This window comes from Camelus dromedarius, chromosome 20 (assembly GCF_036321535.1).
Source record: "Camelus dromedarius isolate mCamDro1 chromosome 20, mCamDro1.pat, whole genome shotgun sequence".
Taxonomy (NCBI): domain Eukaryota; kingdom Metazoa; phylum Chordata; class Mammalia; order Artiodactyla; family Camelidae; genus Camelus; species Camelus dromedarius.
In genome coordinates, this window is record NC_087455.1 from 36253715 (window position 1) to 36279332 (window position 25618).

At 43.1% G+C, this 25618-nt stretch overlaps 1 protein-coding gene across 5 annotated transcripts in view; it reads left to right on the forward strand.

Annotated features, from left to right (window-relative positions):
* Positions 1-62: 62 nt before the first annotated feature.
* RUNX1T1 (RUNX1 partner transcriptional co-repressor 1) overlaps positions 63-25618 on the forward strand; it is a 138804-nt gene continuing 113248 nt past the window's right edge. Inside the window, exons 1-2 of one of the 5 annotated variants that reach the window (XM_031439304.2) lie at positions 63-399; positions 25104-25276. In XM_031439304.2, coding sequence (XP_031295164.1) covers positions 25189-25276 — 88 coding nt within the window. In that variant the 5' untranslated portion in view covers positions 63-399; positions 25104-25188. Of the gene's footprint in view, positions 400-8188; positions 8247-25103; positions 25277-25618 lie in introns of those variants that run through there. The other 4 variants (XM_064476968.1, XM_064476967.1, XM_031439305.2 and 1 more) reach the window with 4 other exon arrangements.

Here is a 25618-nt window from a genome sequence, read left to right on the forward strand (position 1 = left end):
CACATCACATTTGTCTGCCACAGCAGCAACAACAGAAAAGCGGAGGGTGGGAGGGAGGGAGGGAGGGAGGGAGGCGGGAGGAGCGGAGCGGAGCAAAGCTGAGCTCCGCAAGTCTTGGGTGCTGCGTGGAGGCTGCGTCTGGCTGGCGTCCCCGACCTCGGGCTCTTCGCACCGCAGCTCGTCGTGCGCAGCGCCGGGCGGCCGCAGGCGCTCCGCCGCGCGACTCCGCGGCCTGGTGGCGAGCGCGCGTGGGCCCGTGGCCGCGGACACTCTGGCCTCGAGAGGGAAGCGGCGCCCCGCCCTCGCCCCTCTGCCCCGCGGGCCGGCAGAGACGACGGGAAGTTTTATTTGCAGCTCGGAGCCGGTGGCGGATGGTGGGACTCTCCGGCCCTGTGCAGTGTAAGTGCCCGCGGGAGGGCTGGGCCGGCGGGCGGGCGGGCGGGCGGCGGGCTGCGGGGACGGGCCCCTGGCTGTTACTATTAATTACTATTCTGATGACCGTCATTTTCATTCGGATTATTCTGCCGAGAGGCTGCCGGCTGTACTTGTCGCCGAAGTAGGGTAGAACTACGCACCAGGGCAAAGAGGAACATCGCGAGTGACTCCAGTCTCCGTTGACACTGAACTTCATGGGTCAGCCAAGCATGCAGTTTTCACTCTTAGATTCCCCGCACTGTCGGTTTACAACAATTTTCTTTCCATGATTGCGATATCTGAGCAGGAAGATGTTGCGTGTTTCCCACCCCGGCCAAACAGCTGGGCAAGGTACATACCGTGTGTTTGGCAGGTGGCCCTAAACCCTCATCGTGGGTTTTGTGTGTGTGTTTTTTAATCTGGAAAGGAGAGGCTCGTTTCGATAGTGGAAAACAGCTCTAGGAGCAGGAGAGGCGGAATCTCAACTTTGAGACCCGGCTGCGCCTGGGGTCGGGGTCCTCTTAGCGGAGCCCGGCGCTTCGCGCCCCACCTGCGAACTTTGCATGTTCCTCCCGGGCAGTTGGGGTGCTCGGGTGGGAAGCCACCGGGGCGACGGGCGGCGACCCCCTGAGCGCCTGTCGGCGTCTCTCACCCGCGACGGGTCTGGGGCTTTGCCGCCCGAGGTCGGTGGGCAGCGTCGCTCTTGCCCCGACCTCCACGCGCCCGGGGCCCCGCCGCCGTGGCCCTCCGGGTGTCCCGGTCGCAGCCCGGACTCGGCTCGCATCTCTCCGGAGCAGGGAGCGAGGAGCGGAGCCTTGACCTCGGCCGCCCCCGCCCGGGGTGGGGAGCCCAGGCCCGGAGCCGCGTCCCGGGAATTCGTTTCGTTTTCCGGGCCTCGCCGCCCACCGCTCTCATTGCGAACCTGTAAGGACTGGCTTGGTGGGCGCCCCCCGACCTCTCTCCCAGGGCGGACTTCGGGGGCCAGGACTCCTTAAGCAAAGACGGTTAGGTTGGCACAATGCGCGTAAATCCGTTTTTCGAAACTTTTTTTTTTTTTTTTTTTTTGAGAAAAAAAAACGGGTGGCGGTAAGGGCAGTCAACCCTTGGAAGAGTTTGAGTACTGATTCCGGGAAGTAGGGTGTGAACCAAGACTGTTACTAAAAATAGCCCCAGCCTCCCCCCACCCCCTCCATCCGCCCCTCCCCTCCTCCGGCTTTTCAAGTTTGAAGGATTTGGCTGGGGAGGCTTGCAGCTCTTGGTTTTCTTATTTCTCGCAAAGCGTAGTGAAGGCTTGAGCATGACTGTTCTTCAAGATCGCGCACCTCGAACCCCAGCGTGCCCCAGCGTGGCTGCTGCTTCCAGAACCTACGTTGTCGCGCTCAGGAATAGCTAGCATTCCCCGTGGAGGAGCTCCTGAGCCCAGCCACAGAGCTCAGGGCGAGGGGCCGGAGGTGTGGAGAGCCGGGGAAGCCACTCCAGGCCAACTTCACTTGCTTAGTGTAACTCCAGGCCCCCTTAAATTTTAACTTCGCTTCCCTTAATTAATCTGCCCAGGGCCTTTATATAAATGGCTGTCCACAGCTGCTGCAAATTGATTTATCCCCTGATAAAGGTTGGGTTGCTGACCAAAGCATTTTCTTTTCTACTTTCTGTGTGAACTGAAATCTGTTTTGCAGGGCCGTTTCCCTCCTCCAAGTCTCCTTTTAAACGTGTACCGGTTTGAAGTGCACTCAGTGGCTTTTATTATCATCCCCCTCCCTTTGCCTAGAACAGGAGTGGGACTGGGTCTGTGCCCAGGGAGTCCACACTCACTAGAATACAGATTGAGCGGCTTCTCTGTGATGAACGGCTGGCTGGTGCTGGGGGCCTTCCTTTAGATTATTGCAGCCTTTTGCCTTGACCGTGTAACTAACTATTCCGTAGTGCCCAGTTTCTCCTGTCACACGGTTCCTTAGAAAAGGTCCACAAACACAGTTGTTCTTAAACACCCAGGCTGGGGCTATGATGGTTCTGTCAGCTGTGATGCATTACAGAGAAGCAGATTCACAATTCTGTGCATCTTTTCCCCCGTGTTCATCCTTATTGTCTAGTCTAGTTTTAACATTGTGGGGGCTTTCAGACAGCATAGATAGGGCTGTCTGATTGCTTTTTCTTTTTTCTTTTCCTTTCTTTTTGTTGACTGCTTTTTTTTTTAAGGGATGTGTGACAGTCTCACCTAGTATTAATCAGGGAATTTTTGTTTGACCCAGGATTCTTCTGCAGCCAGGATGGCTGTCGAGGAAGTTGAAGTCTCTCTTTGCTTTACTTGTACTGTATGTAGCATCTGGTATTTCTTTGGTACATACTTTCCAAAGAAAAAATTCCAACCAAATAACCAAGGAATCAGGTTCCTTCTGGGTGCCTAAAAACTGACTTTTATCTAAGATTATACTAAGAGAAGAACTTTGTATTAAAAGTCTTTGTTTACGCATTAATAATTTTTCATAAACCATTTAGACTGCAATCACTTTATCTGAAAAGCTAAACATTGAACGGGAGAATTTTGAGTATGTAGTTTCCCCAGTGTCCAGTTTGTACCTAATAAAGTGAAGAAAACAGTCTATTTTTTCTTTAATGTTTGGACAACTCAGAGCAGACCAGATGTCTTTGAAATGATATTTTCCTTTGTAGACTGTCGAATACTTGCTAATAATTTGATTTTAAAATGATCCCTACAGGACCTTCCTAGTAAGATGCATTGCAAACTGCACAATTAAACTGCAAGTTGCTGGAAATAGTAGGGCAGTATGTTTTACAGCTATAGGACTGCAGCTTTGTAATATTTTTATAATTTTCCCTTTCTGAAGAAAAGGAAAATATTACTTTGGGTGCTAATATTTAATGATGAGCCCTCCCATTGAGGGTGTTAGTATAAACACTTGCAGATAAAAGAGCACTTCATAAATTGCAAAGAAGTACATGAATGTAAGGTGCCATTATCATTTATTTTATTGTAAAATAGAAGCTTAGCCAAAAAAAAAAAAAAACCCACTTTTTTTCCCCCCAACATTGAAAAGGGATCACGAGAAAGAAATGCTTCCAATAGGAATGCTGGTCAGTGGTTGTCAGGTTAGGACATTCTTCACTGTCAAATCCTGTTTCTCACTTCTTTGATATGAACGTCAGCTGACAGGCACTGAATGCAAACCCTTCTTCATTGAGGTTTTATGCAGGCAACGTAGCCCTTCATAGCAGAGCAGTCTGAAAAATTGGCACCTGCAGGATTTGCATGTGAAAAAAAAATGAGTCAGTTGCATTTTGCTGGAGTCTATTACTGTAAGTTATGTAAGTTCAGTGAGAAAAGCTATTTATTTGTTGCTGTTTGGGCACTTAAAAGTTCTTTGTTTCATGGATACCTTATTTATCATATAGTGATCCGCAGACTTTGTTGATAGCAGAAGCAGGCACAACTGATCTCTGGCTTTGTAGAAGGTATTTATTATGAAATGGAGTTATTTTGAACCACGTGCTTACAGAGTGCGCTTGGATTCATAGGTCATTATTTTAAGGCACATTTAAAAAATTAACTCTTACAACTTTAAAAATCTATCAGAAGCTAAACATAAAATTAGTTGAACATAAATATCCTTTGAAAACAATCTAGGATTTTGAGTTATCTATAAGAAAGAAATTAAACCTTTCATACCTCTAAATTTCAGGAAAAATGATTACCCTTACTTTGCTTGTTAAATCGTTTGTCACTGAAATGCGTTTTAAAAATATCATATTTGACCCTATTTATGCAAAATAATGAACAGATGTTAAGTCAGCTAAAACACTTCTGTGAACCCCAGAGTCTTTTCCATCAGTGAGAACATTTCATCCAGAATAAGTTATTATTATCTAAAGAGACACCTTCCAACTTCACTTTTTTATAGCCATTAATATAAGAGTTCCTAAATAATGTTTAAAGAACAGTGAACATTTTATTAAAGCAAACATTAGTTCAGTTTAATGGAGGTAATTGTAAGTGATAAGACAGAGCAGGTTATCTCTGTGTTGTTTAAACAGAAGGAGCTACTTTGCACCATTTCCAGTAGCCATCTGTAGAAGAGAAGGGTTTGCACCTGTCTGTCCACACTAATTATAGATTAGGGCCAAAGAAATGAAATTCGAGGAGGTTTTCAGCTAATGAAATCCATACTGATTTTTATTGTAAATGTGTTTTATGTAAAGAGGGTGATGGTTGAGTTATGAGTGAATAAATCGCCATGTAGCTGCTAGGCACTTGGTTTTGAAGTGCAATTCTGCTGCATTAACCTTTGATATTAAAAAAAAAAAAAAAGGACAAACAACTTAGACACGGATGCTGGCCTTTGTTTGGCATCCATAGCTACAATTTAGTGAGCAGCAGTGAGGTTCAGTGTGCAATTTTAAAATGGGCTTTTAAAGCAGCTTCACTGTGAAGAATATTCTAATATTTTGAAATTCAGATGAAGTCGAAGGTAGGTTTTGTTTTAACTTATGCATATACAACATTAGAAAATGAGAAAGCTTTGTTTTTTTTGCATTTCGGTTTCACATACATGCAGAATTAAAGCAAAATGACTGAGGAATGCATTCTGCAATAAAAGGTCACATGAATGTCTACCACATCTGTTTATAGTAATTATGAACATAATTAACATAAGAATTACAAATGAAATAATGACAGGCTGAGCAATGAGATATTGTGCCATAATGGTCATATGTTGGAATTCTCACATTATAGCACACTAGAATTCACAGACTCAAAGAAAGAAAGAAAATGCTAGATTTTTATCTGAATTAATGCTTCTAAACTTATCTGCCTGAGGCAGACGGACTTCTCGCTTTTATAGGAAGGTAACCTATTATTAAGAAAAGAACTAGTCGAAATTAAGATTTCTAGTCTCCAGCCTGGACTTTAAGACAGCTGTGACTATAGAAGCCACTTTCCATTGCACACTTATTCTGTGATTATATTTCTTGATTATTATATTGCTTTTTTTTTTTTTAATTGAAAGCTTTGCAGCAAAGTGTTTGCTTTGGAAGAGAGTCATGGATTCTTCCCGTTTGAGACTTGGTTGATCTTTTCTATAACTGTGAGCCAAAAGTCAATGAACAAACAAGGTAGTAATAGAAATACTGTGCCTTTACAAAATAAGAACATTGGTAGATTAGCTTTTGCCCAGTTTTCTTCATGCCTTCAGTGTTTGGATGCTTCTTAAAGAGAAATGTAAGCCTCTTCTGGGTTTGAAAGTAGTAGGGCTTTTTTTTTTTTTAATAGCATTTTTTCAAAGAGCACGTAATGGAAAAATCAGTTGGCATTTGTAAGTTGTATTTTTTACTTCCAGGGTTGCGTTGGATTTACAGGCGTTTGCATGTAGTCTGTGTCCAAATTGATCGAACTAAGACCTAATCAAGGGGGGAAGTATGTGTGGTTGCATCTGGTTTCTCTGAATGCAGTTTTCTGTAACAGCTAGAGGAAGAGTGAAAGGTGACCATTTATGAGAGCTAAAATGATACTCCAGAAATCGGTGATTAAATATGAAACATGTAAAAATGACACATTTTCACCCATTTGGAGCTCGCTCGATTTTGTAACATACCCTGGCAAATGGTTTATTTCCTGTTCCTTGCACCCTTCTCTAACTATGGAACCGGGTCACTTTTTGAAGATTTATGGGGAAAATATTACCTTGTTCTCATCTCAGTGATACCACGAGGTTTTCCACATTATCGGATTACTGGAGGATTGTGGCAGACTCCTTTTTATCTGACATTCATTGCGTGACAAGATTTTTCACACGTGCCCTTCCCCCACCCCTGCCCAGCTCCTTTCCCTTTGCCTCAGCCATCACATTTCCCTTAACTCTTTTCTTGGGGTGGGAGCATGGGGGCCGGGAAGCCCCACTGCCCTTTTAACGTTTTTGACCAAGTGAGTTGGAGGGGGAGTGCTTGATTACACAGTGCCTTGCCCATTTTCTGAAGGGCTTCTTAAAATTTATCTCTTCAGAGAGATGGCTGGCTGCTAGTTCTCTTGTTCATCTATGTTTTCCTCAACACTCCAGCCTTATTTCCCCTGCCTCCCATTTTGTCTCTTTATGTTGAGACTCCGTGCATAAACTATCTTAACAACCTCAAGTTTCCATGCAGCTGGGGCTACAATGTATGTCAGGGCCAGTTATGTAGTTTCTTGGCCACTTCTTTCTGCACTCACTCCTCATACTGCAGTCAGAGCTTCTTAACCAAGCTTCGGTGCCTTGAGATACAATCCAGCCAAACACTCCTCCTCCCCCCCAATAAAATAACCTTCTTCGCTGCATTATCTGCAGTCCATTAAGGATCTGATCAGATGTTCACGTTGTCTGATGGGGTATTTAAAAGCAGAAAGGGGCTCCCGCGAGACTGCTCAGGTGTATCTCCCTCCAGACCCTGATGGGGTGGAGGGTGAACTCCGGGCTGACAGACAGCGGTAGCTCCCTGCTTGTTCTCTGACTGAGCCTTGGACTCTGGGTGGGTGAAGAGCTGTGAGGCAGCTCAAGCCGAGATTGATCGCCTCAATTTCAAATTCCCACCTCCAGGATAGACTCTCCGATGTGCACGTGAGGAGCCCTGTACCCCACCACAATTTCTGGAGGTGGAGCAGGTGTCTGAGAGTCACCTGTGGCTACCAATCACAAGTGCTCCTTCTTCTCACAGTGATGCTCGCTGCACAAGTCTTCCACTGGGACACGTGGAAGCCCAGAGAAGAGCAGCTGTGTTGTATCTGCCTGTGCATGTGGGGGTGTGGGCAGAGGGCTGGAATTCAGGAGGATTTGGGTCAGCCAAGAAAGGGCCCAGAACTCCCACTTGAAGTTGGTCTAGGAGGAGGTGTAACTGCTGTGAGGACCCACTGGGTTTGTTTTGCAAATTGGTGGCTATTTGGATGGAGGTGAGAGGGTGGATGGCTCATTGTTATGCCCTGCCTAGAGAGAGCTCTCGATCCCTCCCTGACCTTGACAGACCCTCCAAAATGTTTGCAGTCTAGCCCTGGAGCTGGGAAAATGCAGTTTGCTGGTCTGGCTTCCTCCCCTGCTCTCTGCAGACTGGGGGATGCCAGCCCCCACCCCCGCCCCAGCTCTGACTCTCACCTTCAGCCAGCCTTGGGGTAGCTCGCCCCCTGGCCACCCCGGTTCTGGAGCCCGAGCCCCCACCGCTCCCCGCCTTTCAGATTCTCCCCTCCAGCCTGTCTCTCTCTCTCTCTCTCTCTCCCCCTCTCTCCCACTTTTCCTCCCGCTCCGTCTCACACGCACCCTCTGTTTATTTTCCTGCCTCCATCTGGGCCCTGCTGATACTGTAATCACCCTGATGCACGCCGGCTTCTCTCCTCTCCCTCCTGCGCTCACACACTCACTCACACACAATGTGCCATCCTGACAAGCCTTTTACTTCTGATAAGCTCCGATGTGTGTTTAATGAATACAAAGCCGCGGTCTGGGTGCCGCCTCGGCTGCGGCCGCCTCTCCTGCGCTCCTTTGCCAGAAGGTAATCTCCGTGAACGGGGAGGGGGCGGGGGCGGGGAGGGGGAGGGGGTGGGGGGGCGCGGGGAGGCGGCCTTTCTCCTTCCCTCTCTCCCTTTCCAAATGATTCAGAAGTCGATAATACCAGGAGAAGTGAAGATGTAACGTGTTATCTGTCGCTCCTCTTAGCTGGCGGAGAGAATTTACATTTAAAGATTAGCGGAGGGAGGAAGAGAAGTCTGCCTTTTGTTGTGCGGGGTGAGGAGGCGGCATCAGCCGGCCTGGCCGCTATCTCCCATCACCTCTGCTATCCAGACAGGACCCGCGGAGGTGAGATTACCGGAGGGCCTTACGTTTAATTGGGTTGAGTTTGCCATTCTGAATAGCTTTAAAAAGACTGGATAAAGGGAGGGAACAATAGATTATTTATTGACGGGACGCCGGAGATTTTAGATGAAGAGGGGAGAGAAAAAAAGCTGCTTAACAACTTGATTAGTTTATTTTATTTTTATTTTAAGGTGAGACTGTCTCCCTTCTGGAGCAAGGAAGGGCTGTAGAACTTAGGCAGAATCTGAATGACTGAAATACGGTTTCCCTTTCACCCTCACCTCCTGCCCTTCTCAGCATCATCTCGCTTGTTTTAACAGGAATTTCATTTTCCCCTTACTTGCAGGGTTGATAAGCCGAGCAAAAACGGTAGAGGCTTTTGGAACTGATCATTCGTATTGGGTTTTGTGTGACTTGCTCTGAACGGGTGATGAATGGATGCTAACAGTGGTGCTTGAATGAGAGAGGCAAATGAGACCTACTTTCAGTATGGAATTTGTTGATTTTATAATATGGTTTCAACTTGGTCTAGAGGGGAAAAAAAAAGTCAAGTCTGCTAGGTAGATTTGTATTTTGGATTTGAATCACGGGATTTTGTTCTTTAGAGTTGGTTAAAAAATAATTAAAAATGTTTAATTAAGTTGTTTAATTTAAACAGTTTAATACACTCACAAGTGTATTTCAAAAATTATAGTGTCAACTCTTGAAGGTTCTTAAAATGGGTAAAAGTGGGAAAAATGATTATTTTGCTTCCTACACATAGTCAAGATACGTGTTTTCATAGGCAAATGGGATCCAGTAACTAAAAGCCTAATTAAAATTTGTTTAAAGCCAGGGGGGCTTGTTTCCTTGTTGACAGCAGCAGATCGATTGGGTAAGACAATAGAGTCCCATTATTTCACTTCCATTGACTGAACATATTGACATTTCAGGTTTGCTGTTGCCTCAGTGAGCATGATGAAACACTGAAATTCACAGACCAACTGGCCAGAGTGGCACATATATTACTGGATGTCATTTCTGCCAGAGCTTACCTTGTCAGCCAGGCAGAATGGGGATGGACAGCCTGGGATGCTTCAGAGGGGCAGAGCCCTTTTGCTGAGAGACTGACAGAGAGCATGTTGTAGGAGCATCTTTAATTTTACTTGGAATCAGGTGTGACAGGGAAGAATGTGATACACTTTTATTTAAAAATCTGGGAAGCCACTTAGCTATCAATCCTGCCTATTTTGCATATAAAAATACCCATTTTCAAGATTGACATGTACCTTCATGGAGATATTTACAGTGAATGGTGGGTCACATCGTTTAGGTGTTCACTGGCTTGTGCTCAGGTGACATCTCTTGTTTCCCCAGCCTGGGATACTCAGACATTCAAGCACCTGCTAAATCTGTATCTGATAAGAAAATCTGTAAGGCATCTTCAAAAATAGAGCCTGACTGTTGGGGGAGGATATAGCTCAGTGGTAGAGCTCATGCTTACCACGCACGAGGTCCTGTATTCAATCCCCAGGACCTCCGTTAAATAAACAAACAAACACGAATCCCCCCCAAAACAAAAAACCAAAAACCTAAAAATGGAGCCTGACTTTGTTTGCTTTTGTTGTTGTTGTTGGGTGGAATATGAAAATGGAATGTGTGTATTTTACACCCCCACGCATGGATGGACAGGAATATGTAAAGGTAAATATGTATATTCCAAGCAGTGGCAGAGGAAATGCTAAGTATTCCTTATCTTCTTAGTGTAACCTACCTTTTTATACATTTTGCGTAGTCTTTGCATAGTAGAACTAGGTATTAGGCAGACATTGAGTCAGAGAAATTGGAATCATATAAAAAGTGAAGATGGAAAAACCCAGAAGGGACTTAGCATATTTTTAAGAAGTTTAATGAAAATATAAAAATATGAATATGCCTCGTACCCAGCAGGTGATGCCATCAAGTAGGCAACTGATGTTCTTTGCCACGTTTAGAACAAAACTAGTCCTTTATACCATTTTCATGAAAATGTTAGGTTTCTGTGTGATCAGCAGGTGCTGTTGAGATGAAAGCCATGTGTAAATTTTCAGGAGGCCAAAAGTGTCAGTTCAGAAAAGGAAAGTGATAAGAGAAAATGCAATCAGTTTTCCTATTTTCAATTTGTGCAGGATTTGAAGAGCTGTTTTGTTAAACTGCTACATCTGCTCCAATATGAATATTGAACTACTTTCACTAAAAATAACAACCTATAATTTGGAAGCGACTGCAGTCTTTTGTTAATGTGAGTGGGTTATTTAAAAACAAAAAAACAAAACAAAAAAAAAAAATAAAAAAGACAATTTTCTATTCTGACAATCTCTTGCCTAATGTGCATTTTCATTTGTTGGCACTTTTATCCTCAGCAGATAAATGGTATTATGCAGTTAGGAACTCATCTTGTTTCACTATAAAAAGAGGTTTCCATAGGTGAAAATCCTGGTAGTAAAAAATGGGTTTGCGTAAAACAAAATTTATTGTAAAATAACCTATTTAAATGCAGTTATTAAAAATGAGATAGTTACTCCTTATTCTCTAATACTACAATTTTTAACATAGTGCTGACTGTTATAACAAAGTTAACACTATTCCATTGCATACGGGGCATTCTGTGATTTATTTCACCTTTAATATACCTGCAAATGTAAGTTTAAACTAATCGGGGATATTTTACCTAACAGGGCTTTCAGAATAATTTTTTTCATGCTTAAATAAAATGATTAAATTATGCTTGAGTGCCTCCATACAAAAGCTTTAGCTTCTATAGTACTGCTAATCAAGTAAGTTTTATGGCCAAGGAAAGCACCACGTTAGAGAAAAATTGGATGCATTTTGCTAGTGACATTTCTAGGAAAGACATGCTTTTTTAAAAAAAAAATCATCCAGTATTAACTAAAAATTCTAACATGTCTTAAATAATCATAATAAAAATAATACTTCATTCCTGCAAAAATAAAATCAATGGCTATGCTATCCATGTAAAGCTGGACATAGAGAATAACGGTAGAAGAAAGACTGGTGAAGTGTGGATCTGGTCCAGTGTGGGCTCCATCCCCAGTCGCGGCTGGGTGGACTTGTGAATGTAGTAGTTTGTCCAGGGTGAGACGTGCTCACGGCTGAGGGTCAGTTATGGGCTATGTAGCTTGTAGCTTGTAGCTTGTAGCTTCACACTTGAATTGCCAGGCACACTCTTCACGGATAAACCTAGAGTACTTGTCCAGGATGGATAAAAGGGAAGAGAGGTACTGTGACACAGCTTCTGAGTGTGCTCTGGGCATTCAGGGGCTGCCACCTCGTTGCTGGTCTTGGGAGAGAGCAGAGGAATTGATAGATAACCTTCCTGTACATTGTCATCACTGATTTTAAGTAAATGATTGACCAGCATTTTGCTTTCTTCATTTCAGAGTTCTACCCCATCACTCTAAGACTCTGGCCATAGCTCTTCTTCTGGCTTGACCTTTTTTGATTTAGAAAACTGAGGTTTCCTTGTGTCCCCTAAATTCACTACCTACTCCATTCCCAAGTTCTAAAATTAGAGCCTTAGCCTCCAAGGACCTGGCTTCACGTGCTCCTCAGCAGTCAGGAGCTGCATGCCCACCATTTTCCTTACATGTGCCTTTGCCCCCGGCCTAGGCATCAGAGTTGGCTACTAGCCAGCAGATACCCTTGGATGTGCCCAAATGTGTGCCAGTCTGTATCCCTCAGTACCTCCTAAGCCAGGCAGCTCCATTTCTAAATGCTGTTCCCTCGTCAGGGTCCCACCTTCTTACAGTACACGGAGTCCTTGACCCATCAGTCTGTTCCCTCTGTTGGTCTCATCCACTACTCGAGAGCCGTCTCCTGCCCATTGTCCTTAGTCCCCGAGGCATGTCCCACCTTAGTCTATTTGATCATTCTATACCTTGACCTCAGTGTCTGCCCAGTTGGCTAGGTCCAAGTTCCTGGTCACTTCTAAGAGGAGAGGGATTCTGCACCATCTTGAGTCTGTAGCTGGTCATGTGGTGTAAAAGTAGTCTATATTATAAGCAAAAGGCTCTGGTGTGTGTGCGCTCCCGTGGCTAACAGACAAACTGAGGTCCCCTCTCCAGTTCAGCCGCTGACTTGCTGGGTGGCGTGGGGTGCGCCCCAGCCCTCGGGTGATTCTTCAGGAGTGAAATGATGGGTAGACGCATCAGTCATCTGGCTTTGCATCTCTTATATGTATGAGTCTATATATGATATTAGGAGTAGGTTTTCAAGAATTTCCCGTGGTTAGGAGAATGAAGAAAGATTATTGATATTTTTAATTCCGAGCTGGGAGCACTACTAACCTCCATGTAATTGGGAAATGGAATTAGTGCAGAATATTATTATCTTCCCTCTGTTCTTCATTGTGAAGAAGTGTTGTAGGGAGTCATTTTGTCCATAGCCGTCCTGGACCTTAGATGATTGTCTGAAATTTTTGTTCCTGTGCCTTTTTCAGAGGAGGAAATGATGGAGGAAAGAATCCGTTTATGCAGTGAGAAGGAACTAAAGAGTTTAGGTTTTGCTCATGAAAATAGGCTTTATGCTTGCCCCTCAGAGTTGCTGGGCGAGGTGAACTTGGTGCCTGGGGGCAGGAGTGACGGGCTAGAGGCTGCAGCGTGGTGGCCAGTGGTGCCTACCAGGCTTGGGCTGTGCCCCACAGCCTTCAGGTTTGGACCTGAGTCACTTGGAAAAGTAGGAAATAACCTCTTTAAACCATTTTTGAAGAGAACCTGGTTAGTAATAATTTATTTAAATCAACAGGGGCATGTTATCATTTGGCTAGGAATCAGATATTAAGTAAAAAAAAAAAAACTATCGGTTGGCTGAAGGGGCAGTCTGCTGCTGCTTCTAAAAACAGTTAAAAGCACAGTTATTACTAATAACACTTAGATATGGGTACTCTTCCTTAGTTTTTAAATATATAGCCATTATTAAGAGTTTAGTCCTGATTTGTGAAATTATTGATAATGAACTCGAGCTGGATTTCTTTGGAACTTAGGAGCTACTGTACTTTTGTTTGTACTTCTGATGTGATCAAGGTAAGCGTTTTGTGATCATCCAAGGTGGCAGCAGGAACTTCTACCATTGACTAGGAATATCTGCAATTGGCAAGGCACGGAATTTACATGATTTTCTTCTGTCATTAGAAATGGAAACCACAGGAATCACTGTTGCTTCCCAGGTTGAAGAAAGTTTTTGCATTGGCATTCAGTGGGAGGCCAAATTCAAGTTCTTTGCCATGGAGATGATTGTCTTAAAAGGATAGATGCAGTGAACTCTTAGCTGGTACCTGACTTGGGTGAATTGAATATTACATCAGAGAAAGAGTAGAGAAATTATGACCATGAGTGTAATGGCAGTTTGCCTCAAGAAGCTCAGGAGCTGGGGGTGGGGGGCACTGATAATTTGAGAGGAAACACTGCCAGAGCAGTGATGAGCTAGCTGTGGCCAGATCTTGTGGGGCACCAGAAGAGAAAAGTGGCTGAGAGAAGTTAGAGTGTTGGGGACGTCCCTTCCTCTAGACCTTTTGGGGAGGGCACCTGGTGACACTCAGGTGGGAGATCAGAGAGAGATTAGGAGAGTAGATATATTATGGTACCTGCAAGGCTTGGCAGAGAGTTGTGCCAGGGAGCTAGCACCGTAGTGTGGCAGAGAGTATTTCAAATGCACATCCAGTTTGGCAAACAGAACGTCAGAAATTGGGAAGTCATCTCCCAGAGAACATGGTAAGCATGGTGCAAGTTGTGCTTTAAATACCAAGTCTCAGGAGGTCAGTTGATCTGTTTTGTTCAAACTGGAAGTAGTGTACTCCTGCCCCTTACCTCAAGATACAGGAAGCTGTGAGCAGTAGGACAGGTCGTGAAAGACGGCTGGTTTATTTCTGAGTCTATGCATATGTTATGTACACAGTGATGAGCAAACACAGCTGGGGAGAAGAGCAGACGATCTGGGGACTGGAACCGTGGTGTTTGTCAGGCTGACATAGTAGTCCTTCTTCCCCGTGAAAGTGTTCTTTTTAAGTGATGTTAGGATTCTGAAACTTCTATCACGTGTCATGCAAGTATTCTTTATTGCCTAACCCCTTTGCCTACCTGTCACACGTTTTCATTCTCATCTCTAGCTAGATTTATTTGGAAATGAGATCCACGTTTGACCTCTGATGGGAAACAAATGTGGACAATGAATCTGAAGCCTTTTGTTTAAAGTAAAGTTAGGTAGGTGCGTCTAAATGGAAAGTAAATGAGATCAGTCTTCATTGACTTGTCCAAGTCAAGCTTGGAGTCAGCTGGAGAAGGTGGGTATGAAACATCAGAGGAAAATATAAATGGAGAGTAATAAAATGAGCACCCATTAAACCTAATTTGACTATTTTAAAAGACAGGCATATGTTCTTTGGCTAGCTCTGGTAATGAGACCTTTTAGAGTATCTGAAGGGAAGATTTTTGCTCTTGACTGTAAATCTGTAGTAAGTTAATAAGTATGTGATGAGTGCCTCCTCTGTGTAAAAGCAGTGTGTTAGATGGAGACATAGAACAGTGAGTAGGCTCAGGAGGCCAAGCCTACTCAGGACAAATGATATAGCTACAAAAGATGAAGACGCCTGATTGCTTACCAGTTAAACGGTACAGTAACTGTGGTTTTAGAGGCAGAGCGAGTGGGAATTTCAGCTTGCCTTAAGACAGGTAGGATATCTCAAGGCAACACTATTGTAATGAGGTTGTGAGCAGTTATAAAGTAGGACTGGGGGAACGCAGAAGCCCAGAGGTGGAAAGACCTTTGGAAAAGTGTTAAGATGGGAGGGTAGAGGTAGAGAGAGAATCCACAAATGTGGATAGAGCAGAAGGACCTTTGGGTGATTATTGAGAAATAAGCAGAAAGATCATAATTGCCTGAACTGTCAGGAATTGTAACTTCAGCTTTATCTTCTGAGAAGCCAGAAGTTTTAACAGCTGTGTCCTGTGGGAGCCCTCAGGGCTGAGAGGTGGCATGGAGAGTGCCCAGATTGGGTCCAGGCCCTTTCATTCATGCTCTCAGCACTGTGAAACCAGAATAGTTTTGCTTTTTACAACAAATTGCTTTATATATTAGATTTTCTACTTGGACTTCTTGTGAACAAAGGATGCCATGGTGAAATAAATCTTAATAAACCAAAGTAAAAAAAAAAAAAAATTGTGCCAGGCAGCAGGAAACCAGGGACCCCATTGAAGTGGTGTTTTTAGAAGAGTTGGTCTGATCGTGGTGGGCTGGATAGATTGGGGTGGGGGAAGACTGAGGCCAGGAAGGGAACTTGTTTTGCAGCAGCTTTGATGTTAAATATTGTAAGAAGGAAAGCCAGAATTGATTTTTTGGGACAAGAAGGAAGAGGCAGGTGCCAGAGATACCGCAGAGGGAAAATACTTAGAACTTGGATATGGCAGGGTTCAAAGAGAGTGCAGAGTTGACAGCTCAGATGAGGCGTCCATTGAATCACTCACCAGAATTTGAGCGCTGCTTCCATGTTTAAGGGGCAGCTTACCTACCCCTTGTAGACTCAGAGAGTCATGGGCTCCAGAAAGGCGCCTCAGAACCCGATTGTGTATCCGCGCTCCAGGGACTCTCGGGGTCCAGCTACTTCTGGGACATGTCAGTGGGGCTGTCTCCTGGTGAGTTTCCCTCCAGAGTGAATGGTTGCATGGAGGACTGATTGCTGATCTCTCTGGGGCCTGGTGCCCTCCTGTGCTTTGGCTCCTTGCATGAATTTCAAACTGTTTTGAGTTTTCTCTCATCTCGCAGGTAGCTTTGGGCCACATGAGAGAATAAAAAGTGGTCAGGTGGGCTGAGTCTGGACCCTTAACTTTCTACCAGAGCAGCCTAACTGTTTTACACGTGTTTTGAACATTGGACTTTTGTTTGGAAGATGATTTATAAAACTTCTTTCAATTCAATTAAAATATTATGTAGAGAAGAGAAGACAGGGACCGGGGGTAAGGGGTCCGGAGGAGCTGATGGGCGGCAGGGGCAGGGCGCATACACCAGTGTGGCCCGGATGCTCGGCTCACTGCTCTTCCTGGGTGGGGAGCAGAGAGCTTTCAGAGGGCCTCTGAACCCACGTTCACTCATTCTGTCCCCCAGGCGTGGTCTGCAGACCAAATACTTTTTCACACAGTGACATTTTTTCATATATCCTTTAAACTAAATGAACAAAAAATGCATTAAAATAAAAAAACAAAACCAAAAAGAAAAAAAAATGCATTAAAGTAACACTGAAATTAATAGAAACTTGTCTCCATGTACTTTACAACCAGCAGACTGTAAACAGAATACTGTTGTGTGTGGAATCACAATTTTTTGTTTTAAAATACAGGCCTCATGTTAGAACACATAGGTACCCCTTTTATATGGTAAGGGGCAGTATTCAGTTCTTCTGATTAAATTGTTCACCGTTAATTATCTCCCCTATTTAAGGGATTTTAGTTCTTGGAAGAAACAGCACAATCTACGGGTACGAGGACCTCAGGGTGTGGGGCATCAGGATAGCATTATTTCAGAGGCTTTCATCTTGTTTTGTTTAGTATTGTTTAATTTGAAAACACACTGGCAATCCTTTTTCACTCTTTAAATTTTAACCAGATTTGGAGTTTGTGGGTAAAATCTGTCAGAACTGAAGTTTTTTTCAGACTTTATTCTTCTGTTGTCAATTGTACTTGATAAAAATGAACCGTAGGCAGAAAAAGGACCCTTAGCAGAAAAGCCAGTCTATACTTTTAAAAAGAATGAGCTCAACTTATATGTGTTGATGCAGAATCATTCCTGAGATAGATTGTGAGAAAAAAAAAAAAAGTGGGAGCAGAGCAACGCATATAGTGTGCCACATTTGTGCAGAAATGCATAGACTTCTGCGTGTGGAAGAGGTGTGTCTGAGAATCTGATAGTCCTAGTTGCTTTGTGGGAGGAATGTGGGGAGCAGGCAGTGGTAGTTGGAAGAATTTTGGTGGCATGTCCTCTGAGTCTTTTTGCAAACCTGTTTCACTGACCTGCAGAGTGAGGGGGACTGTAGCATCAGCCTGGGATGGACTGGTTCTGGGATTCGGCCCCTCTGGGGGAAAGTAGCGCTGTTCTCTTCTCTGCCAGAAGGTGCAGAGACTCAGCTCCCAAGTGCTTTCCCACCTGCTGAATCTGCTTCTCCTCCTCCTGTTCATCTGGAATAATTCTCATTGGGATGATAATGGCATGACCTCATGAGGCTGCCATGCGAATTTCATGAGACTGCTGTGAAGCACAGTATCGTTTTCGTGGAGTCTCGCTGATTCTTAGCATCAGACTTGACCACTCTTGACCTGTCCATCGCTCTCTCCTGGAAGGTTCCTTCTCAGTCACATTCATTCAGCAAATACTTGACGTAGAGTCTGGTCCTACTGAATGCCTGGGAACACAGAGATGTGTAAGTCAGAAAGCTAGACCTTTCTCACCTCAGCCTTAATTAAGACCTCTTTTTCCTGGGACCCCGCTTTGTCCTCTTCTGAGTCTCTTGTGAAACTTTGTCCTCTGAAGTTTTCATGACCTCTCCTCCTCAAAGATAGAATTTATCACATCTAACCTTTTGCTACTACCCATGTGATTCAGACTTCTCTGCTAGTTTGTAAGGTTCTTGAAGGTAGGAGTCTGGAACAGTTGGGGTACTTTTTGATGCTGTATTAACTATTTTTTGAAAGCTCATGCCTTGAACTCAAGTTACTTACTTAATACTGTCCTGAAATATCTCATTGCTAAGACCAAAACGAAATTTTTGGATGCAAGAGCATGTTGTTTCTTTCCCAGTCCCTTTCCACCTTGATCCTTTTTTATTGTGTTCTCCCAAGCTAGAATGTACAATTTATTGCCTCTATATTTTAGCTTTAAGTTTCAGCAACCGAAAAAAAAGGACAAACAAAAACTCCTCCGTGCAGGATCAGCCCTGGGCAAACTGAAGTGGTTAAGTCACTTGCGTATTCATCGATGTACATCTTACCCTGTTTGGTTTTTTTTTTTTTTTTTTTAACTCTGAAGCTCACAAGTGTGCTTTTGGTAAAGGATGAGCTCCTTGGCTCCTTGAAACTGTAAGCAAAATATTGTGTCTATGGACATATTTATGAGCTGAAATGTCCCTTTCATCAAGGACCGCCCAACAAGGCTAAAAACGTTCTTCATGGCTCCCAGCTTTCCCTCTCTCCTGCCCCCAGGTGATCCATTAGGTACCAGGGGCTCTTGTCCCTCCTTTGCTTCCAGGTCTGTGTTCTGGGTAGACCCCGAGGCTGAGTACTTCTCTCTAGTCCTCTTCCCCAGACCCCCTCCCACTCCCTCCCCCTCAATGAGTCTTGTCTTTTCTCTGACGTTGTATGGGATTCCAACTTCTCTGCTGCTTGATGAATCAGCCTTAATGGTAGGAATGGCGCTGCATACTATGACAGGTCCATCTCACCTCAAGATTCTGGGACCTAGAATGCCCAAATGGGTGAAGAAAATCTCACTGTCTTTGCTTCCAGGTAACATTTCCCAAGAGGTGGTTTCAGGACAGCCCTTAGTCCCTTAAGGCAAGTGACTGAATGATTCCAGACACATAGACGTGGGGAGGAGGCACACTGGGTGGCTTCGTGGAGTGAAGTTCACATATTTAATACTCACCTGGGAGTGAGATTATTTCTAAATCCCTCCTGGAGGCTTCCTCGCGCCCGAGGTCATCCTGCACGAGTGCTGGGCAAGGTCTGAACCGTTTTTCTCATCCCCAGGCTTGTCTGTTCCAGGGCTCACTGCTGCTCTCCTGCAAGTCCTCAAACGCCACCGTCTAGGAACTTTCCCCATGAGCAGGGCCAGCCACACAGATGGGAAGTGGGAATTATATTAAAGTTAAAATGGAAATTCATCAAGACTTCTCACTGCACTTAGAAAAGTTGCTGTTTAGAGTCAAAAAAAAAAAAAAAAAAGAAAGAAAGAAAAAAAAAGAAAACCTCACAGCTTTACCAGTTTCTGAGGCAGGAGAAAAGAGAAGACCAGATTTGCAGCTGGACAGTTGTAGATCTCTCTCTCTCTCTCTCTTTTTTTTTTTTTTTCTTTTCTGAGACGGGCGACCATCAACCATGAATGCAGATACTTTCAAAGTCCCATTTTTCTTTCATGTGAAAGTTGCCGGCATGGAACAGATGCCTTTATTTGGAGAAACCAGTCTTTGGAAATAATTGGTTCTCTCTTTTCTTATCCCCTAGAGATGATCTTGCACAGATGAAATTAGATGAGGGGGAAAAAAATTAATCACAAAACATTAGCTTGTGGTATATATATATTTTTTTCTACTAAAATGTTCTAGGACCCGCAGCTTCCTTCCACGTACTTTGGGATTGCTGACTGATCATACTTCATTTTTATCACTAATAGTCCAGCGGTGACTTTCAGGAAAGGAAATATTTGGATTGCATTTTTGAGAAAGTGACCTAACGCTTTAAATCATGATGTTAAAATAGGTTTTATACTGCCTTTCTACTCTCGACTGATAGGAACTGAAGCACATTGAATAAAGCAACACTTACACTGGGGCCACTAAGACAGGCGCTTTATAAGTGTTCTCTCTCCATATCATCCTGGTGAGCTGGGTGGTGTTATCCTACTGTAAAGATTTACATCTGAAACTTGGAGGTTAAGTGACTTGTTCAGGGTCAGACACCTGATAAGTGTGAGACCTGAGATTCCAGTCCAGCCCGAGCATGCGTGCAGTAGGCTTCTGGGGGGGTCAGTGTAGGTAACGTACAGTCATTTTAGAAGATTTTATTTTATTGAAGATTAAATTGCATCTGTAACAGAGGAGCTATTTTAGGGCTGCCTACTATCTTAAATAGCCTGGTTTGTTAACTTATTGATCATCCTGCATTGTCAGTTCCCCATACTGCATACCCACACCCCTCCCCATTACTGCATTGAAAATGACCCATATTTCCATTTTCTGGGAATACTATTTAACATCTAGGCATATTTACTTTGAGTAAAAGTGAATTACAGATTGGTTACCTGCCTTCTGTTTAATGGATTCTTTTAAAATGATATTTGAAGGATTTTAAAATAATGCTTTATCACAATAAAAGAAAGAGGCTTGAAGAAGGACTAGATAGTATTCGATGATCATTTATTCCTTTTTTTGCTTAGCCAGGATTGAGTGAGCACCTTCTGTGAGCCAGGCCCTGGGTATGAAGACTGTTGAATAAACACGGCCCTTTCCCTGTGGCCCTTGCAACAAAAATGCATATATTGTATCGAGATAAAGTCTGAAGACAAAAAGAGAATAATAAGATGGGGTCTCTTTCTAGAACAGAAAATGCAACTGGTGAACTCAATTGGGAGATAATTCTATGCATAAAAGCCAGTGCAGTGCATTTGCACCTTACGGACTGTGTGGACTTATGCTGCAGTTCATAACTGTGGTACCCTCCTGCTTATTTTGGGAGGAAGGGCTGGCTGGCTTCACAGCCCTGGATGCCCCAGGTGGTCCCCGTACTGTGTGTGTACAGTACTGGTGGGAATGGGGCTCCTGTGAGCAAGATCGGGAAGGTAAAGCTTGCCCAGCCTGACGTAAACCACAAATGCAATTACAATTTAAAGAAGAGAGAATAATGGGCCCCAGGAGTGGAAAGCAAAAGGTTTGTGAAGGCCAGGGGGATTGAAGCGAGACTTTGTAGCATTTTGTTAGGTGGAAACTTTTAGGTACCAAGTATAGTTCTAAGTTTGGAGGATAGGGTAGTTTGCAAAGCAGACCAGACCCCTGCTCACGGAGAGCTTACAGTTTAGGGGTGGAGAGCAGACAGTGGAGATGCTCGTAACATTGTTCCCCATAGTGTTAGATGCAAAGGAGAAAATTAAAAAATAACGTCAGAGTGTTGGGAGGGGTTGCTGCTGGTGGTGGTGAGACTGTCTTGGACAGAAGGGAGAACCATCTCCGAGGAGGTGATGTTGAATGAAACCTGAGTGTTGAGAAGGAGCTGGCCATCCAGCAGTCTGGGAAGAGTTCATGGACAAAGCCTCAATGGTGGGATGATGCGTCTGTGGGAGTCTATCCATGGAAGAGCGGCACCCGCTGAGGGCAGGGACGGAGCGAAGGCTGAAAGGTGCAGGTTCGTGCCAAATCAGGGAGGATTGAGTGTCAGACTAAGGCAGGGGTGAGGGCTGTGTGTTTCTAGGCATAGATCAAGGGTGTGTAATTAGGAGAGAGAAGGAGAATCTGGGTGAATAAATGTCATGGAAGTTTGAGGAAGGTTGTGTAACTGGCGCCTTGAAGTTTAGTTCCTGTGACCCATGCCGAGGGACACCTGAATGCCATACTGCCCCAGTCAGTTCCTGTTGGAAGTTGACTGTAGCCCTAGAGGGAGACATACCTGGTGCTCTGTGCTCTGTTGACTATTTCAAATAAGGAGGACCCAGAGTTGTCCTACGGATAAGACCATGGAGGCCTTGACCGAGGTCAGCTATAGCCTAGCGTTATGGACTGTACTTAAGGTGATATTTTCTAAGTCAGGTATGATAGACCAGGTTCCTTTGGTGGTAATTCCCCTTGGAACCAAAAGCTAATTGTATTTTTGTAATGCAAAGGAACAGTATTTCTGCTATAAAATGTTTTCTTGAAAGGAAAGAGGAAAGTTAGAACTTAAGGTTTGATTCAGTCCAGGTTGATATATTAAAAAGAGAGGCGTTAAAGCCTCATGTTTGGAATAACAAGGTATTATTTACTGAAGGAAAAATTACCCCAAATGTTGATACAATTCTCTCGAGAAATGTGTTTAGGCAGCGAAGGAATTCCTGGCAGTGAGGGAGAAACACAGTAATGGGGAACTGCACTTGGTCGCTTTTTGAGGTTCATTCCGCTGTGTGTAGTCTTTACATCCTATTAAAACTTTGAAAGATAAACTGATACAAGAATGACTTGCCAAAGCCAGCCACTCTTCCTTTTAAAACCTTGGCTCGGTGTACACATTGAAGGGATGGTGGGGGACGGGGGTGGAGAGTAAGATAAAAGCATTATAAATATGAGGTTAACTGAATTCAAATAGAAGGTTCTCTCAAGTTATTGCATTCTTTCGAAAATAAATACATTGCGCATATGGTTAAGATTGATCAAAAACGTATTCTGTGTGCCAGTGATTACGTTCCCATCTGTGATTAAGGTTTTCTGTCTGCATCTGGTTTTCTCATTATATTTCTGTAACAAGAATCCTTTATACAGCAGAGTTCACTTTTCTGTATTTTCTATTAGCTGCAGCTTGAACCGCTGCACGGATCACAGATTGACACATGTGGTTTTCATTACTTCATACCATTGAGAAAAAGTAATATTTGTTTGGGAATGTATGTTTTCCACAATTTCCATGGTAATACAACATGGTGAGCCTTTTTAATAACACTCTTGTCGAACTACAAATTATTCGAGGCGATCTACTCTTGGTCAAGTCTAGCTTTTTAAACTTGTCTCGGTATAATGTTTCCCTCATAAGGAGGTTTTACAAATTTGAGGGCTGAGAATTAGAACAAAGCGGTGATTAAAGAAAAGAGAAATTTTACTTTCAGCTAGTTGTGCGTGGTACACTTCAGTGTGAAGTATCACAGATACCTGGGGGTGCATTTCCTAGTGTGTGTTACCATGACTCATTTTACTATTATTTCACATCAGAAGACCATTTATTGCCCTGGAGGTATGAAACCCAAACATAATTTTCCAAAGTCATTATTTTGAAAAATCCCAACATTAGCTCCTGTTTTTTTTTTTTTTTTTTTTTTTTGAGTTCTCCTGTTGATCGTTGATAATAATGTTACATTTATAAAAACAGTTGCATGAGGAAAATTCTCACGGGTAACTTTAGGTTGACACTGTGTATTACTTGAATGTCTGTATGTGATGTTCGCATTTAAGCGTTTATAAACATGTACATATAAAATATTTTGTATCGCACTCTTCCTGTCAGCTTTTCCCATTCACTTTAGAATACTCTGACAGAGGCACAAGTGAAGTTAAAAAGTGGAACAATGTATTCTATATTGAGGGATCATGTATAATCGAAAAATGTATCTTTTAGAGGAGTTTTACCCACGTGGTAATTTTATGGGCCTCAAAACTGAGACCCACTGTACCATTTTTGTTCTTAAACCCAGATGTTAGTCTGGTATTCAGCAGTCATGAGAAGGAAGAAATAGATTCCAGAGGATTTGTTTGTGCTTGGCCGCCTTCATCTGTTTAATGGAGATGGTTACACGTGGCCCACACGGGCAGCGTCTACTGTGTCAGACTCTCTGTGCCTTTTGTTAATGGTTTAGTGTTGAGGCACCAAATATTATCAGACATCATGATTGAGTCTAAGAAAAGAATCCATTTTCTTCTTTCCCCCAAAATTTGCTTATCCTCTGTTCCCAATGTATTTTTTTTTAACCTCAGTATGGAAACATTGAAAATACAGAATTGTTTAGAGAATTACCCATATTTCCATGTTCTGGAAATAATACTATTTAACATCTAAACGTATTTACTGCCAAGTCTCCCTCCTTGGGTGCCCCACCCCCACCCCACCCCCCTGCCCTATTTGTGAGTTTATGTATGTGTATGTATATCTGTGTATCCTGGGCATTTTTGGATTGAAATTTTTGCTTCATCATATGTTCATAAAATTTTTAGATTTCGTAATAAACTAAACGTTTCGAAGTTCTGACCGATTGGGTTTCATGATCTTTGCTGTGCTTCAAGACAGTTTGCAACTGAGAAATGCCTAGTCCTGTGTTTTTCCTGAACATTGCTGATTTAATGTTTGCCATAAAGAGCGAGAAACATGTGATTACATGGTAGCAGAGTCATACTATGGCATATAACGGGCATTGCTTTCTTCTTGTAACAGACTGTGCTTGTTTGTATACATTGGAGTATATATATTTTCCAATTACAATTTCTAGAGGATAGTTTGGTCTCTTAAAATAATAATAGCAGCAGCCTTAGTAATAACTTTTGAGATTGCTTTTATAACCTTTATTCCTTTGCATTTATAGAGTTACAACTTAATGTACATGTGATATACATTTCATAGATTACGGGAACTCATTAGTGATACCTGCTCTATTCATAGTAATGGTAGTAGTAGTAATAGTAGGTGAGTAGTAGGCAGTAAATGTCTGAGAATGAATGCATTCTAAACCTGCCAAATCTAGCAGGAAAAATGAGAATATTTGGTTTGCTTTAAAATAAAAAAAATGATAGAAGTTTATTTATTTGGTAAAATGATTCATCAATTGTTGTTGTTACTAATATTTTCAAACTGGTTGGTTACATAAAGATGATTAATTACTGTTACCAGTTGTTTCAGACTATTTTAGCTAACGATGGCATAGGATGAATTTCAAAACAGTGAAACAGTGTGGACACCACTCTGTTTTGAAACAGGATTTAACTTGCATGTAAAACTCCCCAAAATGTAATCAAAGCACGTGATGTCTCCAAGCATTTTCTAAAGAAACCATATCTGAGAGATTATTTAATTTTTAAAAAATCAAACCGGGTAAAACCTAACACATCCTTTTAAGGTATTGATGTTAGATATGTTTTAAACCCAATTTGAGGAAAGAGGAGTTGTAGCCAGCTCTGAGTCACTTGATTGGAGAATTAAGAGCCCTGTAGAGCAGATCATTACAGGAACTGAGAAAATGGGGATTGTTTCAGATTTTTCTAAAATTTAGAAGTGCTTGTGACTATCTCTTAAAAACAAACAAAACCAAGCTGGCTCGGGGTTGCCGTGCAAGTAGGTGGGTGTGGCGCTCCAGACTGGTTGTGATCTGTGCGTTTTCTTTCCCCTTTGTTGTTGTCAATAGAGAAGATTGATCTCTGGGCTGGTGAGCATTCTATCCGTCCCAGGCAGAAAAGGAGAGAGGAAGTTAGCAGAGCGATTGGTGGAGAATGATATCTGTCAAAAGAAACACTTGGAGAGCACTGAGTTTAGTAATAGGTGACTGCCGGAAAAAAGGGAACTTTGAATATTGTCAAGGTAAGGAACAGACAAATATTTTGACTTTGCAATTTATTTAAATGCCAAAAATCAATCGATGATTTTTTTTCCCCAAAAAGTTATACTTGTGAAGATTTTTCTCTTCTTGTTCTTATCTCTTCTAGTGCCTGTTGATGAAGAATTGTATTCTGTGTTTTAAAAATTTGTCTTTAAAATCTTTGGATGTGGGACTGGGTGGGGCTCAGTCGGCCTGGCTGTGGGAACCCTTGTTTGATAGCTTTGGGTCTGAAGATATCAAATGATCAAGTACCACATTTTTTTTCACCCTCTTCTTGTTGCTTTGCTTCTTGCCATGTTTCATAATACATCTGTTATAAGCTG